General features: G+C 47.0%; 1 protein-coding gene across 19 annotated transcripts in view; it reads right to left on the bottom strand.

The window, feature by feature from the left end:
- Positions 1-685: 685 nt before the first annotated feature.
- CACNA1C (calcium voltage-gated channel subunit alpha1 C) overlaps positions 686-18,960 on the bottom strand; it is a 450,530-nt gene continuing 432,255 nt past the window's right edge. For 14 of the 19 annotated variants that reach the window (XM_063153842.1, XM_063153851.1, XM_063153845.1 and 11 more), the window contains 10 exons: positions 18,077-18,178; positions 16,995-17,122; positions 15,743-15,877; positions 13,968-14,320; positions 13,082-13,108; positions 11,652-11,780; positions 11,094-11,203; positions 8,988-9,091; positions 5,452-5,769; positions 686-5,226 (listed from right to left, as the gene is read on the bottom strand). In XM_063153842.1, coding sequence (XP_063009912.1) covers positions 4,930-5,226; positions 5,452-5,769; positions 8,988-9,091; positions 11,094-11,203; positions 11,652-11,780; positions 13,082-13,108; positions 13,968-14,320; positions 15,743-15,877; positions 16,995-17,122; positions 18,077-18,178 — 1,703 coding nt within the window. In that variant the 3' untranslated portion in view covers positions 686-4,929. Of the gene's footprint in view, positions 5,227-5,451; positions 5,770-8,987; positions 9,092-11,093; positions 11,204-11,651; positions 11,781-13,081; positions 13,109-13,967; positions 14,321-15,742; positions 15,893-16,994; positions 17,123-18,076; positions 18,179-18,960 lie in introns of all 19 variants that reach the window. The other 5 variants (XM_063153847.1, XM_063153843.1, XM_063153852.1 and 2 more) reach the window with 1 other exon arrangement.

The following is an 18,960-nucleotide window of genomic DNA, read 5'->3' on the forward strand; positions in this document are numbered from 1 at the left end:
CCATTGGAAACTTTCTGCATCCCTGGGCTTGTTCACCCAGAGCAAAACTTTAAAAGCTTCACAACATTCAAAAGAAGAAAAAAAGAAACCCTGTGCAGCTATTGAGGATTGTATTTCTTAGACTCCTTTGAAGAAGAAAATAAATGGGAGAAAGATGTAATTAAATTTTTCAGGGCCCAATTCTGTTTTCCACATCCTTTGCATCAATACAACCTCCTTGGCCTCTAATGCCCTCATGTTAGGAAGATGGGAATCGAGGCTTCTAAAGGCCTGGAATGTTTTCTTTATGTTTTCTTCACTACAGTTTTCATTATGAGAACTGGCAAAATCTCACTGCTACCAGAAACCCCTGACTGGATTCTGCTTCAATATTGTTGTGCTCCAAATTCCCCATTCAGCGTTGCTCTCCCCCCAGTGCCCCTGCCGTGGGGACAGTCACAGCAGGACCATGGATGGGTCTCAGTTCTGTCTCGGTAGGGCTGCTTCACTTCAGCTCCCTGGACCAGTGGGTTGGGGTTTCTCATCTACTCACACAAAGCAAGGCCTCCAACTCCACCTGTGACACAGGTGACCAACCCCACGGGCTCGGGGTGCCGCCACCTCGTCCGGTTGTGTCTGTGTGCAAACGCGCATACATTTCATACAGCAATCTGAAACTCAGGCAGAAAAGACACAGGAGCCTGGCTGAGACCCATACAACTGTTATATTGGCGTCAGTCTAAAGAAAGCAATGATACATTGCTTTGGAAATTATCAAGAAATGTAAAAAATGCATTTGCCCTTTTTTTTTTTTGTGTTGTTGTTGTCGTCGTAGTCACTGGGGCAGGGTTGTGAGTCAGAAAACAAAGCAGAAATAGATGCGGTTCTGTACATGGCGCCTCTCTGGCTGTCCCTCCGTGCTGGGGTGGGGTGGGCAGGGCAAGAAAACAGGCGGGACCCCTGCAGTAGCAGCAGCATCTACACACCATCATCGTCCACATGTCCAGCTGAAGAGGCAGATGATGCACAAAAGGTCTGCGGACAACGAAACTCCAGCTCTGGATCATGAGTTCCACTTGCTTTCCCATCACGTCAGCCACACAGAAATAGGGAAGAAAAAAAGAAATGCACCCGATGTGGCTGACCCAGTACTGTCTGGACTAATGAGCAGGAGTGATACAGGGAGGAGGTTTGTTGTTTTATAAGAAATGTCTTTAGTCTGCAGTGTCCTCTCGCGAGTCAGAGATGCTCAGAGGCAAACAGCAGATCAGTTTCCCCATTCTTTCCTTCCACGCCACTTCTCAGCCATCGGTTCCTTCAGAGCTTCCATCCACAGCACAGGGATTGTACCCACCATCCACTCCCAGACACAGGGAAACACTCCAGGAGCTGAACCTGCCCCTCCTTCCCACTGTCCCCCAGACTCTGCCTTGCTCACAGGAGGCAGCAGCTCTTTGCTCAGGCCTGTCACAATGTGCACATTTGGAAGTACCTCAAATGAAAAAAATTAGAAAAAAAAGCCACCCTCCCCGGAAAGAGAAGTTTGCACAGCTGGCACCAGCAATTACTAAATTTAACACCTACCCTCAAACTGCAGAAGTCATTTGCATTCTCTGCTAGCCATACATTTCCCACTCTGCAGCCCCTACAGGGTGTTCCAGGAGAGAGCAGGGTTTTCCTGGCCATAGGCTCTGACCCCCGAGGGAGCAACATCTTTCACTGCCTGGGGCATAGTCTTTCCTGTCATTGTCCTCCCCATCAAGAAAAATTCTAAAAGATGGGCTGTCAAGCATCCAAAATGTTCCTTGTCACCACTAATTTAGGTAAGCACTGCTCTTCAGGAGTGAAGAACCCCTGTCTTCCATTGGGAGGGTCAGTGAAAGAAAATAAGTTAGGGAGCCCTTACACTGCATTTTCAGGAACAGCCAGGCACGGGCATTCTTCCCTTTCAAGTCCCTTTGGAGCACATCAGCAGCAGCAGCAAACTCACAGGGAGATACATCTGTGCCCATCTCTGTACAGCACCAGGGATGAAAGGATGAGACTGACCCACACCAGCTGGTCACTTTCTCCAGGGAAGCCTTGAATTATGATTTTGATGACAGATGCTTGTACAAATGGATTCGTATTTCTCTAATATTTGGTTTTTCCAAGGTATCTTGAGCTGATACTGGCCAGTTCAAACAGTACAGGCAAAAATACCCTTTGCTATTTCTCCTTTATGCCCCAGAGAATCAAGAAGAAAAACAAGAGCGTCACAAAAATAATGTAATCAATGTATGCAGTGAAGGGTGTTCTTGGACATCTGCAGAAGCTCAAGATTTGAATCAAAGTTTAGCTCTGAGTCAGATCATACCTCAGAACTGATCTGCAAGTTTGTGAATCATCCTGAGGAGGGAAAAAAACCCAGCAGTAGTCTAGACAAAAAACAGTTGCATAAAATCTAACAATACCTGCCTGTTTTTTCAGCCTCTCTCAGGGTTAGAGCCGTCAGTGTGAGAGTTTCACACCTACCAGTCAGGAGTTGTGGCTGGGACATGCTGTGCTGCCAGATGTTTTGTGACTTAATACCCTCCATTAAAGTCTGTGAAGAGGATTGAGACCATGCATAGGAACCCCAAAAAGTCACTTGGCACCTGCATCTTGACCAGCCTGCAGCAATTCTCCTAATAAAGAGAGAAGTTTCCTAATAAAGATCCACAGCTCTCTCCCTCTGCTTTCAGCCCAGACCAGGGTTAGGTAACTTTACTTTGCCCACTGTCCTGATTCTTGCATTTCTTATCCCAGGATCCTGCTAAAACTGATCAGGGTTCAGTTATTTAATAAAATAATTTTGAAGCCAGATTTTTTTCTGCCCCGCTCCTTAAATTGCTGGTGTCAGCTGAACGTGTAGGATGGATCTGCCAAATGGGCTTTGGGGGTCTTGTCACCCTTGAGTGGGACGAGACCTTTAGAGGAACTGAGCAAAAGGAAAGAAAACAAAGCCTGAATAAAATGTCCCAGTCTTGGGAAGAAAGATTCTCTACTGATAAAGTCATCGTGCACGTTAAAAGGGAGTGAGGAAGAAGGAAAATGAACACAAGATATGCAAAATCAGTAACGTTCAACCTGTCAGTGGATTGCAGAATAGTTACTTACACCAGGTACACTTTGTTCATCGTACAAATTAAAAAAGGAAAAAAAAAAATAAAGTAGTACCCTTTCCCCAACCACACGTAAAAAAGCACTTAAAAGTTCAAAGGTAAAGCTTGGCACATTCCAAATACGAAATGACTCACTTGACATGCAGCAAAATATACAAGAAGTGATTCTTTTTTTTTCTTTTTTTTTTTAAACAAACTTAATTCAATTCATTATCTTTGCTTGGCACAATTGCAATTCATTTTAAAAAAATATTTGAAAAATACTGAAACTGACCTGAATTCAAGTATAACGGTTTCTTCAACAGAAACATTATCAATGCAATAAAACATCACACGGAATATATCGAAGCGTAACGTCTTCTGGTTTGTTTTTCTTTTTTTTGTTTCCCCCCCCCACCCCGTAAATTTTTTCTTTTTCTATACAGTTTTAATGCCGACACAACTTACAATTTTATTTTAAAATTAATATTATTGCATTGTTTTTGCATATCTTGTGGAACAGAAAATGCAAAGTTACTGATTCCCTTTTCGAAAGCAGAGACAGTGGTTTGTTTTTGCATTCGAATGGCCCCAGATACAGATCTCCTGCAGCTCAAACCAGGACGTGGAGAACTGCTCTTACACACACGCACACTCACACATGCACTCACGCTCGCTCCCATTGCTCCCACACTCACAGATACACTTAGCACTAAAAAGAACCCAAATCAATCACTCAAATGTGCAAGACTATATCAAGTGCATTGCCTACTATCTTTAAATTATAAAACAACAACAACAAAAGGTTTCAGTTGCTAGTAAATAAAATTACAAATCCTCGGTGTACATAATGGTTGGCAAAACTCATCTATCATTATACTTCTACCAAATTCCAATGGAGAAACCACCCCTACCCCAGTTTAAATAATAATACAACATGATCAAACCAATTTAACATCTGCAAAGGTGAAAATAAACCAAAACAAAAAAGGTAGGTGATTACAAAACGCTGTAAACACTCCCTTCTCCCTCAAAATAATAATAATAATAATAATAATAAAATAGTCAAAATAAAAACTGCAACATGCTTTCAAGAAAATACCAAACTGCGAAACAAGAAGAACTCTGCACAGGCCTGGCGGCCTCTCAGCCCCGCCGCCATGCCTGCTCTCCCATTGGCTGGCACAGTTGGCGCGCTAGCTCTGATTGGCCAGCAGAAAACCGCCTAAACTCGGATTGGCTGGCGAGTGACCGCCCGAGCTCTGATTGGCCGGCAGGGGCCGCTGCCGGAATCTCGGCAGGGCTTGGCCGCGCCTCGGGCTTCTCCTGCTTCCTCCTCCCCGTGGCCGTGTGGGAATCCACAGCAGAAGTCTTCCTCTCCTTCCGAATCAAAGGGCCTTGGCTTTATGGAGACGGTGAGGCTCATACAGAACATGTGCAAAATGATTTTTACAAGCAAGGTTGAAAGACACCCGTTTGGCGCAGGGTCCTTTTGGCTAGGGCGATCCACAGGAAGCTGAGGTTCCCCTTCGTGCTCCGGAGGCAGCTGTCGTTCCTTGTGCAGGGACTGAAAAAAAGAGGGAGCTGGCTCTCCTCCTCTTCTTCTCCTCCTCCTCCTCACTCTTCCCTCATGGACACGTGCTGGGGTTAAATCCGCTCCTGAAAAGCTTTCTTACACCACCCAACTCTGCGACTCGTCCCAACAGAAATGAATGAAGAACGCTGTTCCGGTTACTCCAGGTCACGAGAACAGTGAGGCACTTCTGAAACAAACCCATTAGGAACATTGAAACAAATAAAAAACCAGCATCGCTTCCAGCCCTGGCAACTACAGGCTGCTGATATAAATCCTGCTGTCCTTGAGCTCCTCCTGACTTATCCTACAATCCGGGTTCTGCACCTCTTCCTCTTCCTCTCCTGCACTGTCCTGCCCTGGGTCCCTGCAGTTAGCAAAAGGCAAGAGGTTGCCATTGGGGCTCTGCTTGCTGTTACCATTGAGAATGTTGTCTGCTGCATTTTCCATCTCTTCTATCGTCATGTCGCAGGCGTCTGCGAGCTCCTGGGTTGTGACCTCAATGAACTTTGGATCTTGAGCAAACTGCATCAGTCCTTCCGAAATCAAGACCTTCAAAAGCAGGTGGGGGACCAGAACACAAAGACACGTGTTAGTACCCTGCAGCGCCAACACCACCACACCTCCAACGCAACCCTCTTCACTGCCGTGTTTCCTCCTCCCGTTCATGCTTCTAAACCTGGGAGAAGGGCTCTCCTACTCCTGCTGCCCTGCTCTTCCAGGGCCACGTTCCCAGCCGGCCGTGCCCCAGCACCCTCGGTGCCCGTGCGCTCTTACCGCTTCCACCAGGCTGCTGGCGCTGCCGTGGAGCTGCCGGCTGCTCCCCGCGCTGGGGCTGGGCACGGTCAGGGACACGGGCCGGGCTCTCCTGGGGCTGCCGCCGCTCTCGGGGTACCGGGAGCCGCAGTGCACGGACGGCAAGCTGCTGTTGAGCTTCTCCGAGGAGTCCGCCCCGTCGAGGCGCAGCGTGGGGATGCTCTGTGGCGGCCAGCCCCGGTTGCAGGGTGTGGCCGGGGGTGTCGCGCACAGCCGAGAGAACGCGGTGGGGGAATGGCTTCGCTGCAGCAGGGGACTCAGGCCGGCCACTGCCAGCGCCTGCGGACACACAGGGACAGCGTGAGCGAGGGATTGCGGGGCTGGAACGAGGATACAGTGGATATTTTCACCCCCGACGAGGGGGAGAGAATGATGCATTTGACTCCATCTCCACTAATTAATTACTTTATTATACTGTGTTATCCTGTGTTACATTGCGCTCTATTACATTACATCTAAACTGAATCTGCCAAGCACTCAGCTCTGCACACACTGCTCTCATCTCGTGACTGTCACCCAACAGTCCTGACACACACACACACTTGGCCCTGACAGGCCACGGAAACAAAACCCCATCACTCTGGGTAAACAATCTCCATATTGCATTCTACTTTGGCACAACACAGGCACAGCAAATGATAAGAATAGTTTTTCCTTTCTCAGAGGTTCAGATTTTCTCTGTGAAGAGAAATGTGGCTACACAAGGAGGTGCTGGAGAAACCATCCGAGAAAGGCCTGGAGAGTCTCGAGGCTTGTGAACACAGCTGCCAGCTCCTTCAAGGGTTTGGATGTGTGCTGCAAACTCATTGTGCAAGCTTTCCTTTACATGGTGTGCCTTTGGTGGGCCCTGTGCTAGTGCCAAGGACTGGATTGGAAATTTTCAGAACCGCAGTTCTTTAGCCTGGGAACCATGGCACTGCCAGGAGGATGCAGCCCCATTCCCATGGCACTGCCAGGAGGATGCAGCCCCATTCCCAGGCACTGCCAGGAGGGATGCAGCCCCATTCCCATGGCACTGCCAGGAGGATGCAGCCCCATTCCCAGGCACTGCCAGGAGGGATGCAGCCCCATTCCCAGGCACTGCCAGGAGGATGCAGCCCCATTCCCAGGCACTGCCAGGAGGGATGCAGCCCCATTCCCAGGCACTGCCAGGAGGATGCAGCCCCAGTCCCCATGGTTCTGTCAGAAACACCACCTCTTGTCCGGTGGGGAAGACAGCAAATCATTTTCCCACCACTGACACCACACACAGCACAGGATTTTACTGCCAGTTGCTGTTTTTAGTGTCTACTGAAGAGATACCAGATATGAATTTTAGAGTGTGTGCAGTTGGCAAGAACTTGAAATCCACCACTGGATTTTAAGGCATCTGCTGTTGGTGGGAGGATCAATATCTGATGATTATACTTTCAGCCATCCAGTCCTTCCTGTAATCATACACACAACCTCTGAGTCATTCAGCCTCCTCTTAAAATGAATTCCTCTTGGTGCACAGGGCTGATCTGATGCCTTATTGATGGTGACTGCTTCCTTGTTCTGTAAGCAAGACTGTCAGAGTCATGAACTCATCTCACAGAGCTCATGGCTGAGCAATGAAATAAATGCATGGAAACTACAAAAGGGTGTGACTGTGTTGTGTTCGGGCTGGGGCAAGGCTCTGTGTTCAGTCTAAGCTAACTGGGCAGAAAGGCACTGGAAAGCCTGCCTGAAAACACTGCCTCAAAGACATGACTTACACAAGACTTAAACTTGCCCTTTGGTGATGCTCCTTCCCTCCACTGACCACAGTAGGGCTGAACTAATTTAAATTAGACAGCTCACTTAAAGCTATCTAATGTTCAGTGAAGCTCAGTCCATCTGCCACTGAAATCCCTGGGAACTGATAATTATTTTGTGCTGGTGACTTCAGTGTCAGGAAAAAAAAAAATCATTCTGAAAAAAAGAATTAATTCTTAGTCACCTGCAAGTTCACTGAGGTTTTCTCAGTAATTAGATGTCAGACTCCTGTCAAATTTCAGTGAGCTAGAAAGCCCTTAAAACTTCTGAATAAGTCATACCCTGCTGGCTATGATGGCCTCAGCACATCCCTTAAACTGCCAGGACTTCAAGGAGAGACCTGGATCTGTCAGACAGGACAACAGAACCAATTTTCCAGCTTGTTGGCAGAAACTTACACAAAATGTTTTTTCAGGAAGCTGAAGGAAGCTGTGTGGGATTGCTTTGAGTTTCAGCTGAACACATTTACATATCATGATGTACAGGTATTCCCTGAGAACACCTCTTCAAGCCTTTACAGCAACCTTTCCATTCTGTGGGATTATTTTAGGCCCTGTTGTTGGTTAACATTTTATAAACAGGATCATTGCTGAGTGTTGTCAGCTGGCAGCCAGATGCCTCTTTCAGGGTAGCCCTTCAGCCTGGCTGAGTGACACCTGTGTGGGCAGAGCCCCATCCCTGCAGGTTTTGGGCTGCATGGTGGGATGGGGAAGGGTGAAGAGGTTTGGGGGAGGTGATTCTGTCAGCTGTGTGTGTTGGGAAGGCTGAGAGGCTGTGTTCTCTGTGTTCCCTGTGTTCCCTCTGCCTGGCCTGCCATGGGAAGGCAGGAAGTCTCAGGAGGGCTGTTGATGCTGTGGTGAGTGTGGGAATCTGTTTCCTGACCAACCCTCCCTGCTCCAGCTCGTTTTCTGGCTGTCCCTGCCACAGCTGTAACTCTCTGCAGAGCACTGCTTTTGGAGCTCAATAATTAAAGGATAACTCTCTGAAAGTGGAGGTGAGGAAAGCCAGGGAGCCTCAAGCCCACCCCTCTCTCACTCCTCTGACTTCTCACTCCTCCTGTTCTTGCTGTGTGGCATTTTCTGCCCTTGTGGCAGCCTCAAGAAGCAGCAGGGCCATTCTGCCCTGCCTGGGGGGACTGCACAGAGCAGGATGCCCCACCTGCAAGGCTGGCACTGCCATCTGCACCTGTTTCTTTTATGGGTGACAAAAAGAGGTATCATCAAACCAGAAGACACAGCTCTCCTTTGGAGCCTGACAGCTGCCTGATCACCCAGGTAGTGTTTAGGCAGCATTTGCCAGGCTGCTGAACAGAGTTACAAAGGGCTTGAGAAGCTGATTGGTGACATGTAATCAGTTTGTGTTTTAAAATGGATAATTACACTTACTGGTTACCTTTAATTAATTTTAGACTGTTCATACTTTATTCATGTGCATACTGCCATCAAAGCTAGGGTAATTGCACTGCAGCATGCAATTTGGGTAGTTATTTTTATCTTTTTGCTACAATTGTATTCATTCATGAGCATCATACAAGGATAACTGTGGCTGACTCCAATGCACATATTCCTGTAGCATTCTGGGAATGATAAAAATCCTGATTGCTAAAACCTCTGCCTTTGGTGTGGGTGAGAATCTATCCCAAATGGTTTTTAATCAGTGGGTTGGGATGCTCTGGGGGGCACTGCAGATGGCAGGGGCTGTGTCTAATTATTAACACTCACCTGATGATGGACCAGATGCAAAGGCAGGACTGTCTTCTGTGAGACATCCACACCCTGGTTTTTCTGTCTTTTCAAACACTCTAAGTGAAAAGATGCTCTTCGACCTGAAACAGCAACACACACAACGTGTCCATCACTCATTGCACACTACAGGAAATCTGTTTTCAGTTTCTTTTAGTGCAGTCCCACTGGACACACAGCAAACACACATACTTCAGGCTCTTCCCCTCAACACTGAGCCCTTTCCAAAGCAAATGTATTTACAGAAACCACTCAGGCATCACAAAACAATCAACTCCACCTTCCAAGCAAGCTGCAAGGGAGGATTGCTGCAAGGTGGGATTGCTGCAAGGTAGATTCTGAACACTTTTTTTTCTGAACACTTTTCTCCTTTAAAACACATGCAGCTGATCTCCCTCCCAAGCAGTGCAGTGCTCTCAGACCTGTGTGGCTGAGGCAGAGCCCTCAGCAGGATGTGAAGCTGAGCCTCTGGGGCTGGGCAGGCAGGGACATTGTGCTGCTCAGGTGACACTGGCACCCTGCTTGCCTGTGATCTGTGTCCTTTGGCTGCCAGACACACCACACTTTGTCAGACTGTGTCTATAGCAAGGTTGAGTGCAACTGAATCCATCAGTGGGGAATTTGCTGGTGAATGGAAGGTGACTTAGACAGAAATGAAGCTTTTTTGGAATTTGGAAGGAAGGGAAGAGAGAAAAAAACAGTTTAGAGGGAGCTGCTGAAACAGTCACAGTTATTCACTCACTATAAAAACTTTACTTATATATCATATAATTAAAGTTTTATATATTTTTAATATATTTAATATAATTAAACTTTACTTCTCTAAATATGAGAAAGGTACTCCCAATGAGGAATTTAAAACGAATGAAAAGTATGTTTAAGATCAAGTGCTTTACTTCTGAAAAATGGCAAATAAATCCAGTATTGAAGATTCAATACATGGCACATTAAAATAGTTTGTAGTCTTCTTCATTTTGTTGACATTTTTCTAAAGAAGGAAAGAAAATTAGAATTCTGAAAATAGTAAGTATCTATAATATTGGATTGCTGAGAAAAAGCCCTCTCAGGGTTGGAGAAAATATGTTATAACCCAGAGAATGAATGTTACAATGCAGGTTAAAAGTATTTCCTCTTTCTTGAGAAAAAAACCAACTATATGTATTATATATATATTATGAATTATATATATATATTATATAATATATATGATTCAGTATTATATATATAATGAATGTATATTATATATATATATATTCACTAGAATGCCGTTAGTGAAGCATTGTATCAAGGGCTGACTGCCTTACAGATAGATATAGAAGTTGTCATTTTCTAATATTTTAAGATTTGAAATAAAGGAAATGTTGCTAGAACAGTGAAGCATCCTGAGGGATTTCAGTGAAGACTCAGTAGTCTCACTTTAAACATGACACTACCTAGTCTGTCACTGTCATTCTGTAAAAATGTATTTCATACACACGATTCTTTTTAGTTTCTCCCTTCAATGCCCTTTTCCACCACACCAATACTCAGAAAAAGGCTGAAAAATGCTATACCCAAGAGTTCATTTTGTCACAGACTCTTGATACCTTCATAAAACCTTGTGATTCATGGGTTTCATCTCCCAGTGAAGCACTTGAAAATCTCCAGGTACAATTAGAGCAGAAGGCAAATGCATGTTGTATTAACTTAATCTGACATTCAGTGTGCTCCTGGCAGCAGCCAAAGGAGACAATCTCTCATTTCTCCTTGCTGAATACACACAGAGCAGAACGCTGTAGGCTCAAGGCTCACCTGTTCAGTGACTCCCTGGTGATTGTTTGGAGAGCCTACAGCTCTCAAATAAACTGTCCTAATTCACAGGCAGGTTGATCAAACAGATCCCAGGGACTGTCCAAACAGCCACAGGTTCATCTGTGAAGCCAGCAGAGCCATGTGCCTGACCAGCATTGTCTGCATGCCCTGGGATTCTGCTCTCATGGGCTGCAAACAGCAACACCTGTGCCCACCCAGGCTGGGACTCCTTCAGGGACATGTGGGAACTCCATCAAGGCGGAGGAACCCAGCCCAGCCCTGCAGGGAGCTTACCTAGAGCTGAGGAGCACAGAAACCCCTTCTTGGGAGAGGGCCGGGTGTCCTCTCCTTTGCTGTGCTCTGGTGGAGTGAGTTGTCTGTTTTCATCATCTTGGTATGCAAGCCTGGGGAGGAGAGTAGGGGGATTTAGAAAAGCAATGATGATATTGGGCAGAAAAAGCCCCTTTTCCGGCAAGAAAGTCAGGGAGGTCATGCTAGCAAAGGGATGCAAGAGCAAGCTGGCTTCAAACTATTACTGGTCCAGGAGAAGTAAGAAGAGACCACTAGACAGAGAACTCTAAAAATGAGCTCTGGGAACATCAGGAGGGAGAATTGAATGTGGGGGGCAGCCCTGCAGATATCTCATACAGAGAAAGAAAATCCTAGGTGAAAAATAACCTTAATGCTACTTCAAGGGCTGAACTGGAATTATGTTCTCATATTTGAGTTCTCTAAAATTTTCTGACCTTCTTCCATAAATAGAAATTTCTGTAGAAAAATGTCACCTCTTCCCACCTCTCCCCCTTAATTAAAGAACCACCCAAACACCTTGACTAAAGCTGCAAAGCTCACATTTCGGTAGAGAGCAGACTTGGTTCACTACAGTACTCAATGTCTTCATTCAAATTTTCATCATAAGTCTCATCCTGAGACACTTCCTCTTGGCAAACAATTGCCAGCTGGCTGTCTCTGGAACTGGAGCTAATGAGCAAAAAAGACAAGTCAAGATATGGAGATGGTAAAGACAACCTGTTACAAAGACAAGAATGACAGGCTCCATCTGTCCCAGTTTATTATAATGCTGAAGAGCCTTCATAGGAAAATCAATGACTGAACAGAGCTGCAGAGTTCACAAATACAAGGCAACAATCTTTGTCTGTGTCCTCTTTCTTAAACTGTAAATGCATTTTGTCCTTTGTGACTACCTGCACTCTGTGAATGTGCACATCACACTGATCATTTCCAGTGCTACACCTCACTGAACTCACAGTAAAATCTGGGATGGGCTCTCTTTTCCCTTGTTGGAAAAGCCTTGGTTATGGATTTCAGAGAAGCCTCCTGGACACTCACAGTAACCTTCTCATGTCTGTCATGTGTGGCCTTTGCTTCCCAAATCCCTCAGTCTGCACCAGCTCTGCCCTCTGCCTCCTGGTCATGTTCTCATCCTTGCTGGCTTTTCCACCTTTTGTCCCTTTTTTAACTGCAGAGTGCTTCTACTGAATTCAGCAGGATCTGTCCAAAGCCTCAGGTGTGCCAGCCCTTAAGTCCCTGCTCGCCTCCTCTCTGTCCCCCTGTTTCACATTTTGGCACTTATATATCACTTCATTTGGACTTTGCTTTTTCTGAGGAGTAAAATAAAATCTGGAGGTAGCTTGAATCTTTGAGGCATGGGCATGGAGGTAGTGGAAATTATTTCAGTTTCTTACTACCATTTGCAGAATAGAGCAGGGTGGCATTTTATTTTATTTTTTTTTCACCTTTTAGGTTCTGGAGGGGCAACATTATCTTGTCATGTAGTTAAAGCAAAAACCACTGGGAGAAATGTGGGTATGCATTGTGTGAAAAAGCCTGTAGGACAGTGCTGCAGGGACCCTCCTCTGAAATGGGAGGCAAGTAAAACTGCTGAGGTGCAGAGGGGAACAAAATCAGTACCTGGCATCTCCTCCTGTTCAACTGTCTGTGTTTAGCCAAAACCATACAGAATTTTTGCATGAACATGCCAGGGTGTACTTCACTATGCTGTGATCAGAGAATGTGTAGATGTTTGAGCCCAGCTAGAATCTCTGAAAACCCCCAAATCCAGAAAATAGCCAGAACATTGACTTGCCCCAAGTGGGGAGTATTTTCTGGAGCTGTCATGGTGCTCAGTATCTCTATTCCAGCCCTACTGACACCAAAAAGGAGAGGTCACATTCAGCATTAGTGGGAATTTGGAGTTTGAACAGATGAAGACAGTGGGTCTTACAGCCAGGCAGCATGGGAGGGGTAAGGAGAACACGTACCGTGCCAGTGTCTCGTAGTAATGTGTCCTAATGCAGGGAACGTGCCCAGGGGAGCAAGGAGAGAAAAGAACACCCTGTTAGCAGTGTCACACCAGCACGAGTTCAGCAGGGAGGAGGGCAGAGGGAACACATCTTGTGCAACTCCCCGTGGCCTCCCTCAGGAAGGCATGAAATGCAAAAACCACAGGACTCTTCACTTGGGCAATTCTGCACCCACTGAAGCTCCTCTGCCTCATTGTCCTATTCTGTCCTTTCTGGGGGCAGCATTTGGCCACCTTTTCACACTGTTCACTCTCTGCACTGAAAAAAAAATCCATCTCTTTCCTGCTGTTTCTGAAAGTATTAAAAGAAATCCCCCACTGAGAAAAATTATATTCCTTTTGTGTTAGTCATCTGTGTGTAGAGAGCCTGAAAACTCTCCAGAGAAGAGGATTTTCTTCACTTTTTTCCTGAAAACCTTGCCTCCCTCTTCCCAGAATGTCTTTGGTGACCTCTGTAGGGTGACCTGCTAAATGAAAACCCACTGACTTCAACAAAGCTCCCCATTGGGCTATTAGGACATGAAGAGCAGTCTCCTACCAGTTGATAAAACACCTCCCTGTGGTGAAGGAGGGATAAATAAGGTTCCCTTTGGATCTTACAAAGGTTTCTTCCTGATAAATCCCAAATAAATAGAGTGTGTTGGTCAGTAAGAGTGCTGGTGCTTTGCAGTGGCCAATTGGTGCACATCTGTGGGCTTTGGCACATGTGGAGAACCACAGGGCTCAATCCAGGCTGCAGGCTGGGCAATGTCTGGGAGTGACTCTGGCTCAGCAGCAGTGCTCTGGTGTTTGCATGCACCTTCCAACACCTGCTCCCCTGGCTCCCTCTCTGCTGGGACACTCACCTTTTGGAGGGGAGCTTCCAGGGAGCCTCCTGCACACATATGGTGGGTGACAGGGGTGTCCCATGGCCTTCCACCGTGCTGACAGTGCTGGGGTAGCTGGGTGGGCTGGGGAAGCGACACAGGGCGGTGTTGTTGGCGTTGTTGATGTTGGCATTGGAGCCTGAGGATGAGTAGCTGCTGGGAGTGAAGGTGGAGTCCACCAGCTTCTCGTGAGATGGAGACTCGGTGTCGCCGTGGTTGTTGCCAGACTTGTTGATGTGCAAAGGTCTCTGGGTAGTGAATGTCTGGGGGAACCCACTCCTGCCATCACTTTGGTAGTAGCTCACATGGTTTCCAAACAAGCCTCCAGCTCTCTGCCAGAGAAACAAAAAGGATTTTTCCTTTGTGAGTGAGATGTGCAAGGGCCCCGGTGTTTCCCTGCTTAGACTGTTCTTGAGGGAAAAAAAGGAGGACCAAAGTGAGCGTGATGGCACTGGTGCTCTCTCTTCCAGAAAGCAGTGTGAGGACTTCTCTGTCACAGAGACCAGCTGCACACAGGCTGGGATTTCAGAGGGCTGGCAGGTGTGTGCCTCCACACCTCCCACCAGTTCTGGGAGTCCAGGACAGGGTATGGATGCAAGAACCTGTCTGGTTTTCCCAGTGCAGTTACAAAGGAACATTTAGGTATGAGGGGGGATTTGAGAAGAGCACCAGAAACTATTAAGTACCTGGAGGAAGAAAGGAAGAGAAATTTAATGAGCCAGTTATGTACTTGTTAGGTGGGTAATGAAAGGGACTGACAGCATCTTTCTGTAAAGAAAGAAGGACAATGCCAAAGGAGAGGAAAAGTTACCAAAGAAAACAGTTGTAAGAAACAGGAATGAAATAAGAAAGAAATGTTTTAGCTAAGTTGCTCAGAAAATTTCCTTCTTCTGTAGGAGCTCTATTGTGTCTTTGTGTACTTTTTGGAAGGATGCTACCAGTGCCACTGAAAGGAGTGAACAAAACACTAAAGTGTGCCTGGCTGCTGCCCTGATCTGTTCTTTAATTTAGGTTTCCTGAGAGAATCTTCCAGTGAGAAGCTTCCCTTAAGAGAAAGAGAGAAGGAATTGGGATAAAACTGTGCAAAGACCCTAGGACCTTTCACTTAGGACCTAGGTCCACCACTCTTTTCTAGTAAGATCTACCAAACAAGGAGGGCCCAGCTGAGTTGCAGAATGAACAAAAGAGAATGTTGTTTCATTGTGATTTCAGGGTTTACCCCAGAACCTCAGGTCTCTCCCTGAAGATTCCCTCCCAGGTGTGTCAATCACCTCTCCTTTCCCCTCCCTGACCCCTGCCCAGCACTGTCTGTCAGTCCTGAATTCCAGAAGGGCATTGAGTGATTGGCAGATTCAAAGGATGCCCTCTAGCCCTGGGCAGGGGGGGGAGGGGATTGGGCCATCCAGGTGTCCTTTGTCCCTTGAGACCTCCTCTTCTCTACCTGGTTGGTGGCTCCCTATCCCTTCCCTTCCCCTCTCCCTGGGATTAAAAGGAACAGCAACCACACGGTTGGGAGTTCTGTTGGAGCTGTTGCTGGATTCAGAGGCCTGTGGGCCAGAATAAAGCTCTGGATCCAAACCAACTCCTTTCCTTCACCATTGCCTTAAAGCTTCTTTGCCAGAGGTAAAACCTGAGGAGCAGACCCTCCATGAGAGGAAGCTCCATCCCACCACCACCAGAGTTCCTGTATGCCTGGACTTGCCTCCAAAGCACTCTGAGCTCAGCCTCAGCCCTCAGACTGGTTCAGAACCTACCCGGAAGATGTCATCTTCAGAGGCAGCAGAAACAGCTTCCTTCATGGCCTTGTCCAGCTCTTCCTCAGCGGTCAGGTCTCCAGAAATGGCTCGTCGGATCTCGGGCCCGATGTCGTGCAGCGTGCGCAGCCCAGCCTGCAAGACAGCAAACTGTAGAGCTTCATATCTCCGAGTGGGCACAGGAGGGACAGCAGCACTGCCATTCCTTCCTCAACACTGTGGGGCCCTTCAGTCAGCACAGCACCCCCAGCTCCTGGAGAAACACCAGCAAACCCTGTTCTTGCCTCTCCACCTCAAGGGAGGGAGAAACTCTTGGCAACACAAACCAAGGAATGTTTGTTGCTCGTCCTTGGCTTCATCACAGCAGGACATAGACATAAATCCACAGGCCTGACTAAGCAGGTCTGCGTGCTTTCAGCTCTGGGTTCTCAGATCCACAACCAGAAGCTCTAGAGCAGCCACAGTTCCAGCTGAACCATGTGCAGCACTTTGGTGCTTCAGAAAATCTCTTCTTTTTAATCAGCAGCTTAAGTATGGATTTAACAACAAAGCTTCTGGCATTTGGACCTGCTAAGTCCTCAAACCCCTCACTGACTGGAGTCTGTTCCAAAGAGTCCATCCAGGGTGGTAATCTGTGGGTGTGCTGAGGCCTTGTTCTGTGTTTGTGCCCACATCACAGCACTTTGCAGCTTTCTGAAACTCCACAGCCACCCTTTTTCCTCAAAGTATCCTCGAGGGACATAAATAGCACTGCTTATACATTCAACAGGGTTTTCTCTTTCTGTCACACAGCGTGGTATTCTGCTGAGTGAATATGTGACACAGTGGGGAACAAATCCCAGTCCTTACAGTCCTTACTGTCCATTGGATGGCCTTGGCATCCAGGTATGCTTTTTGCTTTTTAAGTGATTTTGTCTCCTGGAAACATGTGCTCAAAATGGGTCGAATATATGTGTGAGTAAGCAAATGTCTGTAGGACACTTCATACCAGTTCAAAGGATCCCAAATTTCAAATATTACTGGCAGATTGATAAATTATGATTATGCCTCACCTGTGCCTTTCAGAGCTAAGGGATTATGAGCCCATGGTACACAGGCATTTATCCAAAAGGATTGGTGTGATAATTCAAGGGGTCTACGAACTCCTTTCCAGTAGGGATAGCCCATTGCAACCCCCAGAATGGCTGGAGAGGGAGGTGGGACCACCTGTCTCTACTGTACCACCCCTGTCCGCTCGGGGCCCGCTTGTCACCTGTAAGGAGAGCGCATTGCGCTGGGAGGGCTTCCCCACCAGCCCCTGCTCCTTGCGCTTCTTGAACTTCCTGAAATACTCCTGGATCAGGAAAGTGGCGTAGAACTTCCCCACGGTCACCTCATCATCTGCAAAGGGGGGAGTGAAAAAATAAATTAAATAAGCAGCTGATTTATTGGTGTATTTGCTCATGTATTGCAGAAACACTGGGCACTTCAGTTCATCTCTGCTTTTTATGGCATCAGGATGCAGAGCTGAAGGAAGGGGTTGCTCCGCAGCCAGAGCTTGCTGTGAGCAGTCAGGAGCAGAGGTGCAGGTGGCATTGGGGCAGACTGGCTCTGCTGGCACAGAGCCCCTGCAGCAGGAGCACATCTAACCTGGGCAGTCTCTGGTGCTGGTTAATCACAAAGGATCTCATTATAGCAGCAGCCTCCCAGTCTGGGTCAACACATGCTGCTGTCTTGTGACAGCCTGGGGCAAGACTTATTCACAGCCTCTGACTGATCGTCCATCCCAGCCATGACCCTTCTCTGCACTGGAATTCCGTCCCTTTGTGCCTAACATGGGTGTGAGTGAACAGAGGAGATCACCTCTCCCCTGAAATGCAGTCACAGCTGTGTTCCCACACAACAAAAACTGTCAGCCAGCCAAAATGTGCGCTATGTTTTTCTCCAGGTAGCTCTCCTCCTTTCTGCAAACCCACTGGAAATTTTAGAAGACATGGTCCACTGAGTTCAGAGCAGGCTGAACAAGGCTCAGGACCCTGGCTGCTGCTGTTGGCTGACTGCCACGGGCTGCTTTGTGCCCATGGGGCCACCTGGAAAGGCAGTGAATGCCACACTGGATGCCTATGCACCAACTCCTGTTTATGCACATTTTTTCCTTTCCCTGATTTCTCAGCAGTAAGAGCAGCATATTCATGTTAGTATAGAAGAGACCTCAGCCTGATTAAATACTGGCAGTTTTGAGAAGAAAGCCTGTCCCCCCTATTCCACCTGATGATCATGAGGTGCACTAGGACAGGACAGGTGAGGGAAAAAAACCAAAGATATTCAGAGACAGGGACAAGATCCTGCACTCACCACCTGCAGGAGGCACCACCTGGTCCAGCAGCTTCATACTGGTGCGCTTCCAGATTTTCTTAATTATTGCTCTCAGCTCTTCGTTGGCCTGCTCCAGGTTACCTGCAGGGTGAAAATCATCAGAGACAGGAATTAAGCAGACCCTGCAGAGGAGCAATTTAATGTCTGGCATGGATATCTCAGGAGGTAAATATCAGAGTGTTTGCAGTAGTGGAAAGTTTTGGGCCAAGAGATGCTCTGACCATTCCTAAGGCTCCCTCACAGCAAGAAGTCTTCTTCCTAAATGTGCAGAGTCATCTCTGGGTAGGGAGGTGACTTTCCTTCTAGATACCCATTTCCTCTCAAATCAGTCATCTTCAGTTTTATTTCTCGATTTATGTACATTCAAACCCCTCTCTTGTCTCTCTCTAGGTGTCTGAAACCAGTATCTTGTCCTCCTAAAGGTGTTTTTCCTGCAGTTTTTCTTATTTCTCCCCAGCACTGAGGCTCCTGAGGGTGCTGCACAGGGCTCTGCATGGCAGTAGTTCTTGGAATAGGATGCAGTGAAGATAGGGACATGGAATAACTTGCTGAGGATGCAACACATGGACAGCATCAAAGGCAGAAATCTGACTCAGCAGGACTAAATCCAAACTCCTGCCCCGACCCCTTAAAAGATCCTGCTAGGGCAAGAAAGAAAACAAGCAGTTTGAGGCTTTAGATGGTTTCCCAGGAGTTCACTGGCAATGACTCCAAGTGTTTGAGGCTCTCTCAGACAGACAGGAAAACTGAATCCTTTTTGGGTCTCTGTTTCATAAGACACACGATGTCTTACAGGGATTGTGGGTGGCTTTTTCCTCAGGAGAGTCTCTTGCACTACAGTCAAATTCTGTTAAGCACAATTT

Source organism: Melospiza melodia, chromosome 4, assembly GCF_035770615.1.
Source record: "Melospiza melodia melodia isolate bMelMel2 chromosome 4, bMelMel2.pri, whole genome shotgun sequence".
Taxonomy (NCBI): domain Eukaryota; kingdom Metazoa; phylum Chordata; class Aves; order Passeriformes; family Passerellidae; genus Melospiza; species Melospiza melodia.